The sequence below is a fragment of the Babylonia areolata genome, chromosome 25 (genome assembly GCF_041734735.1).
Source record: "Babylonia areolata isolate BAREFJ2019XMU chromosome 25, ASM4173473v1, whole genome shotgun sequence".
Classification (NCBI taxonomy): domain Eukaryota; kingdom Metazoa; phylum Mollusca; class Gastropoda; order Neogastropoda; family Buccinidae; genus Babylonia; species Babylonia areolata.
This window is the reverse complement of record NC_134900.1, coordinates 15,713,439-15,720,953: the sequence shown is the minus strand read 5'-3', so window position 1 is coordinate 15,720,953 and position 7,515 is coordinate 15,713,439. Positions and strand designations below refer to the sequence as shown.

The window sequence follows — 7,515 nt, the reverse complement described above, 5'->3', positions numbered from 1 at the left end:
CCGTTTTTACCCCGCCATGTAGGCAGCCATACTCCGCTTTCGGGGGTGTGCATGCTGGGTATATTCTTGTTTCCATAACCCACCGAACGCTGACATGGATTACAGGATCTTTAACGTGCGTATTTGATCTTCTGCTTGCATATACACACGAAGGGGGTTCAGGCACTAGCAGGTCTGCACATATGTTGACCTGGGAGATCGTAAAAATCTCCACCCTTTACCCACCAGGCGCCGTCACCGTGATTCGAACCCGGGACCCTCAGATTGACAGTCCAACGCTTTAACCACTCGGCTGTTGCGCCCGTCATTGTTTGCGTGAAGACCACCACCACAACCAAGCAGTGTTTACCAGCCAGTGGATAGGGGGTTCCAACCTTACTGCCCAAACCTCCAGGAACAAACACTGTTAAAACGAGTTCAGATTCTATGCCCCAATGCGCGAAGAATATTCAAAGCTAAAGTCAAATGTCTCGTGTCCTTTTCTACAGCTGTTTGGGCATTGAGTTCATATCCACCAGGGCTCAGCATATGAAGGCGGGACCCAGTCCTCTCCTTCAGCAGGTTCAAAACCTTCCTTCCCCAAACCCGAAGTCGGGAAACCCATTCACCCAAAATCGCAGTACAGTGCCATTCCCAGTGACACAACACCAACACCATGTCGAAACAAAGACTCGAACCCTGACCACTGGTGCACGCAGGACAGAAGGTCCAACTCCTAACCGACTGTGCCACGGCGCCTACCGGGGAACATTCTAAGATTAACCCCTTGACTGCCAGGAAAAAAACCCAACAAACAGTAGAAAGTGATGCTTCAAGTCATAAATATATCCGAAACAGTCAGCCCCAAAACTGAGAAAATCGTCTAGATACATAGCGCTCTTATGTGTAAATTTTCAGCCTTTCCACAGTTAATTTCCTTGTTTCAATGATGTCATGAGTGGCGTCACTATGCCCGTTAATGTCTTCAGGGCTTGGCAGTCAGGAGGTTAATGCTTTTCTTGCGTTCTCAGAATAACTGCTGCGGTGATGAGAACTAAAGGAAGACATTCCAAAAACCGAGTGGTCTGGAAGTAAAAATCCGACCGATAGCGACTTGTCTCCGTGACATCTGGAAAGCTTAAAACTCACTGTCTGTTTCAAACAAAACGTCCTCTCAGTTTTATGTTTATTACTTTAAGTCTCCGTGAACCATGAAGGCGATATCGCGAGGCTATCTACACAACATCACAACGAAACGGCCAACACCCCACACCTTGACAATAATAGTAACATGCCAACACACTGAAAGAGAAAAACCTTGTATGCTTTTTTTTTCTTCTTTTTTTTAAGAAAAACGTGACATTTTTTGGAAAACACCCGAAGAGGCAAGGCCTGAAAAACCAACCAAACAAACAAAAAAAACCAACAACAACTCACACGTGTAATACCCACTCACTCTAACACCGTTCTGCATTTTTTTTTCATTATGCTATGTCGTGACTCTGAACTTTGATCAGCACCCACACCCCTAGCTTTGACTATTCCTCTATATGTATTACCCTCAGAAAATAAAATGTATTCAATTCAGTTCAATTCAATTCAGGTCTAACCATGACATATCACGGTACAAAGTTTGTTTGAAGAAGGTGGTCTGCAAGACCCTATCTCACTTGTGTAAGGCCATACAAAACCTATCAGTATGCGTGTGATATACCATGCTATGACTTTGAATCCCGCAAGCGTCATGCTATTACCATGGCCACTCATTGCATTGTGCCAGGTCTGAAGCAGCTTTGCTGCAAAGAGGAAAAGAAAAGATCAGCTCTATTCAAAATGTTTCCTTTTTTTTGCCAAATAATGACATTGACCTTCGATCTTTCACCCTCCATAGCACGTGACGAAGGAGGGACTGACAGGGAAGATCTTTACTCATGGCCGTCCTTCCAGTGTTGGTTCCTCTGGGAGTTGTTGTGGCAACCGAGAAAATGCCAACGTTTAAAGCTGACCCCAAAACACAAAGTCACACGGACGACCCAAAACAGGTGGTGACATATACTTGGTTTATACGCAGCCCTTGGGTAATCCACCATCCCATTCGATACCTTGTCAGTGGAAGTCAGGACACTGTCATGGCGCAGATATTTATCGTGGATTAAACCCGCCCCCAGCCTCCGCTCAACACCCATAAAATCCTTCTTATGGAATGTAGATTGCATAAATATTATGCTTGGTTCAAACACCACCCCTGGGTATCCACTGTTCTATTCCATACCTCGTCAGGACGACAAGACACTCTCATGACACGAATTCCTGTTGTAGATTACAAACAAAAGATTTACTTCTTATAGAATGTGGATTATATGATTCTACTTGGTTAAAACACCGCCCTTGGGTATCGACAATTCTGTTTCGTACCTCGTCAGGGCGACAAGACACTCTCATGACACGAATTCCTGTTGTAGATTACAAACAAAAAAGTTTTCTCTCTTACGGAATGTGGATTATATAATTCTACTTGGTTAAAACACCGCCCCAAGGTATCCACCATTCCACTCCATACCTTGTCAGAGGAGGACAGGACACTCTCATGACACAGATACCTGTTGTAGATAAAAACAAAAAAGTGTTCTCTCTCATGAAATGTGGATTACATGATTCTACTTGGTTAAAACACCGCCCCTGTGTATCGACAATTCTATTCTGTACCTCGTCAGGACGACAAGAGACACTCATGACACGAATTCCTGTTGTAGATTACAAACAAAAAAGGTTTTCTCTCTTATGGAATGTGGATAACTTATACTTGGTTGAAATGCCCTGGGTATCCGCCATTCTATTCAGTACCCCGTCAGAGGATGGCTAGACACTCTCATGACGCAAATACCTACCGTATATTAAAAACCAAAACAAGATTTCCCTCTTATGGAATGTAGATTACATATGTTTGGTTGAAATACCGTCCTTGGGTATCCGCCATTCCATTCACTACCTCGTCAGAGGACGACAAGACACTCTCATGACACAGATTACCTGTTGTTGATTTTTTTTAACTCACTCAGTACGGCCAGTCCTCTCTTCTCCTCTACACAGACCCCTCGGATGTCCAGTGGGTGTCTGAATGACCCAACCTTTAGCTTCCGTCGTCAGAATTGTGGTATTCTTTGTCAACATTCACCTCTTCAGTATAAGAGCCTTCCGCTTGCAATATTTTGATGATGGCAACTGGGGTGAAACACTGTTTACGTCGTCTCTTTCGCCGTTCGTATGGAGAGAGTTAAAAGTTTTCTTTCTTAAGGGATTTGGATAACATGATTTACTTGGTTGAAATACCGTCCTTGGGAATCCCGCACTTCATTCGGCTTCTCATCAGAGAATAATAACTTGACACTCTTATGACACAAATACCTACTGTAGATTAAAAGCCAAAAACAAACGTTTTCCCTATTCTGGAATGTGAAGGAATGTCGTGAATCAACCCCAAACATACAACATCACAGTACGAGAGACGCATTAACAGAATAGCTGTTACTATATCAATATATGACACACCTGTCCCTGCTTTCTGTTTGTCACACCTACCCCTGCTTTCTGTTTGGCACATTTACCCTGCTTTCTGTTTGACACATGCCCCCTGCTTTCTTTTGTTGCACCTGTCCCTCCTTTCTGTTTGTCACACCTGCCCCGCGCTTTGTTTGTCACACCTACCCCTGCTTTCTGTTTGACACATGCCCCCTGCTTTCTTTTGTTGCACCTGTCCCTCCTTTCTGTTTGTCACACCTACCCCTGCTTTCTGTTTGTCACACGTGCCCCTGCCTTCTGTTTGACACATTTACCCTGCTTCATGCTTGACACACCTGCACCTGCTTTCTGTTTGACACATTTACCCTGCTTTCTATTTGACACATTTGCCCTGCTTTCTGTTTGTCACACCTACCCCTGCTTTCTGTTTGACACATTTACCCTGCTTTCTGTTTGTCACACGTGCCCCTGCTTTCTGTTTGACACATTTACCCTGCTTTCTGCTTGACACATTTACTCTGCTTTCTGTTTGACATATTTAACCTGCTTTCTGTTTGACACGTTTACCCTGGTTTCTGTTTGACACGTTTAACCTGCTTTCTGTTTGACACGTTTACCCTGCTTTCTGTTTGACACATTTACCCTGCTTTCTGTTTGACATATTTAACCTGCTTTCTGTTTGACACGTTTACCCTGCTTTCTGTTTGACACATTTGCCCTGCTTTCTGTTTGTCACACCTACCCCTGCTTTCTGTTTGACACATTTACCCTGCTTTCTGTTTGACATATTTACCTTGCTTTCTGTTTGACACACCCGCCCTCTGCTTTCTGTTTGACACATTTACCCTGCTTTCTGTTTGACACACCCTGCTTTCTGTTTGACACATTTACCCTGCTTTCTGTTTGACACATTTACCCTGCTTTCTGTTTGACACGCCTAACCTGCTTCCTTTCTTCTTCTTTTTTAAGGGAAATATTTTTCCATGTATAAATGTTTTCATAAATTAGATCAAATTCACACTGGCTTTCGGGGGAATTTTAAACTGTTCAAAAAAGTTTTCATTTGGTTTCATTTCCTTTTGTCGCCTCTTTGGTAAACTAATCCATGCCTACTGTAGTGCACTGTTCGAACACGCTTATGTATATATGTACCTTAGACCATCCTTTCGAAAAGCTAATTGTACGTGTAACAAGCTGGGTAAAATGTAGAAAGCCTCCTTCGGTCATGGCTGACCATGGATAGAGTATATCCGACCTAATGTCTAATTGGGCTGTCTGCTTGGACCAAGCAGCGTCGCCTGTGACTGTGGAGACCGGTGCGAGAGAGACAGTCTCTGTCGCAGCGGTCACATGTGGGGTAAAATACGATACTGATATTCATTGATGCTTATCACCCTTCCAAGAATATATTCTTGTATAAAACAGGCTCGGTGCAATATAATATCAATATTTGTAGATTTTTTTCTGACTGCTGCCACAACCGTTTTGACACCACAACCGCGTGTTTACAGAGTTGCAATATTTAATTCTAGGCCTCCCACCCCACCCACACTTGAGAATCATGGTGTTAGTGTGCGTGTCAGCTGTATAGGTCAGTTAGTATGTGTCTTACGTGTCTGGTGACGTTTCCAGACGAACACTGGCGCGTCTTGTTCCTGGTCTTCGTTCCCGTCTCAGAAGAATAATTCCCAGGGACAACGCATAGATAGCAACTTAGGAGACTGTGTTGTTGCTGGCCAGACTGGTCATCAGAACCCTTCGCTGACTACTGTGTGATATTCTGATAGAAGCCTATATATTGCCGCTAGTCGTCAAATACTTCACTGCGTACTACCTGATATTCTGATGGAAGCCTATGTATTGCCACTGGTCATCACATACTTCACTGACTACTACCTCATATATTCTGATAGAAATAGAAGCCTGTAAATTGCCAGGGATAAGCATTGCCGCCACTTACAACACACGAAATAAATATTCAAGCTGTTATTAACGTTGCCACAGTCTAAATTGTACTAAAATGAACAGTCACATAATTATACAACATGGTATGCCACTGACATGCATTTCATGATTAGGTTAGATTGTTTTTAAGCGTATGATTATTACAGGTATGACACTTAGCATAACGAATAATACAACTGAAAATAATAACATGCCTTTTTGTCGTTTTTGTTGTTGCTAGATTCAAATTGTTTCTCAACATTGAAGCAAAGCAGAGTAGCATTGCACATCTTCACAACAAAGCTATTGTTCTACAGATTTGTCTACACTAGCATTTCAACGTTTCATTTTTTTTTTCCAAAGCTCATGCACTCTTTACATATTCATCGGGATCAAGAGGGTCCCACCCACACCCCTGTCCCTCGAGACATTATTTACTGCACATGATATACATGTTACACAATGACGTAATATTCTTGAAACAAACACACACAGCAAAAAAGAAAAAAAAAGAAAAAGAAAAAAAAAACCCAACACACTGGTCTTTTTAAGGTGTATACAACTCCTTTTTTCTGCCAACAAACAAACAAAAACAACAAACAACTGTAAGGCTCTTGCAGCAGCGTTTATGGAACTGCAACAAACAAACAAACAAACAAATGAACAACAACAATGATAACAAACAACAAAAAGTGTACATGCCCCTTTTTTTTTCTTCAAAGGTTTAGTTATGAAGGGGGCTACCTTCGCAGCTTCTCATGCCACTTTATTATCATCATGATCATCATTATTATTGCAAACTGCATTCATTCATCCACGCTCGGGCTGACGACTTGTGGAGAAGGAGAAGGAGGTGGCTGACAGGAAGGGAGGTAACGAAGGCGGCTTTCACTGCTTACTGTCCTTGGACCGCACCACCAGGACGGGCACGTGCGCGTGGTGGATGACGTAGTCGCTGACGGAGCCCATGATGGTCCTGCGGAGCTTGCCCAGGCCGCGCGTGCCCGTGACGATGTAGGTCACGCCCTGGTCCTCGGCGCACTGGCAGATGGCCGACCCCGGCTTGTCCTGACTGTCCAGCCGGACGAAGTGACCCTTCATCTGGAAACGTCACCATAGCGACAGTGTTCATCTGGAAACGTCACCATAGCGACAGTGTTCATCTGGAAACGTCACCATAGCGACAGTGTTCATCTGGAAACGTCACCATAGCGACAGTGTTCATCTGGAAACGTCACCATAGCGACAGTGTTCATCTGGAAACGTCACCATAGCGACAGTGTTCGTCTGGAAACGTCACCATAGCGACAGTGTTCATCTGACAGAACGACAGTAACTGAATTCATCTATATCTCATAGCAATATACACGGTCTTCATCTGATAGAGCAACAGTGCCAGTATTCATCTGGAAACGTCGAAATGGACGGAGACAGTGATAGTGACAGTCTTCATTTGGAAACGTCGACACGGGGACAGTGATAGTGATAGTCTTCATCTAGAAACGTCGACACGGAGACAGTGACAATGACAGTCTTCATCTGACAGAGTGACAGTGATAGTCATCATCTGGAAACGTCGACACGGCGACAGTGACAGTGATAGTCTTCATCTGACAGAGTGACAGTGATAGTCTTCATCTGACAGAGCGACAGTGATAGTCTTCATCTGGGAACGTCGACACAGGGACAGTGACAATGATAGTCTTCATCTAGAAAGGTCGACACAGGGACAGTGATAGTGATAGTCTTCATCTAGAAAGGTCGACACAGGGACAGTGATAGTGATAGTCTTCATCTAGAAACGTCGACACAGGGACAGTGATATTGATAGTCTTCATCTAGAAACGTCGACACAGGGACAGTGATATTGATAGTCTTCATCTAGAAACAATGATGATAAATAAGCAAATAAATATAAAACATGAAGACACACATTCACACATACACCCACACATGCATAACAGATATGCCCCAAAAACGCAGTTTCATAGATATGAAAGCACAGTCAAATACATATAAAGGTACATGAGCTCCAACACACACACACACACACACACACACACACCACAAATT

General features: G+C 43.5%; 1 protein-coding gene across 1 annotated transcript in view; it reads right to left on the bottom strand.

The window, feature by feature from the left end:
• Nucleotides 1-5,943: 5,943 nt before the first annotated feature.
• LOC143299800 (putative universal stress protein SERP1273) overlaps nt 5,944-7,515 on the bottom strand; it is a 132,025-nt gene continuing 130,453 nt past the window's right edge. The window contains exon 4 of the mRNA XM_076613241.1: nt 5,944-6,543. Within this exon, the coding sequence (XP_076469356.1) occupies nt 6,331-6,543 (213 nt within the window). The 3' untranslated portion in view covers nt 5,944-6,330. The remainder of the gene's footprint in view (nt 6,544-7,515) is intronic.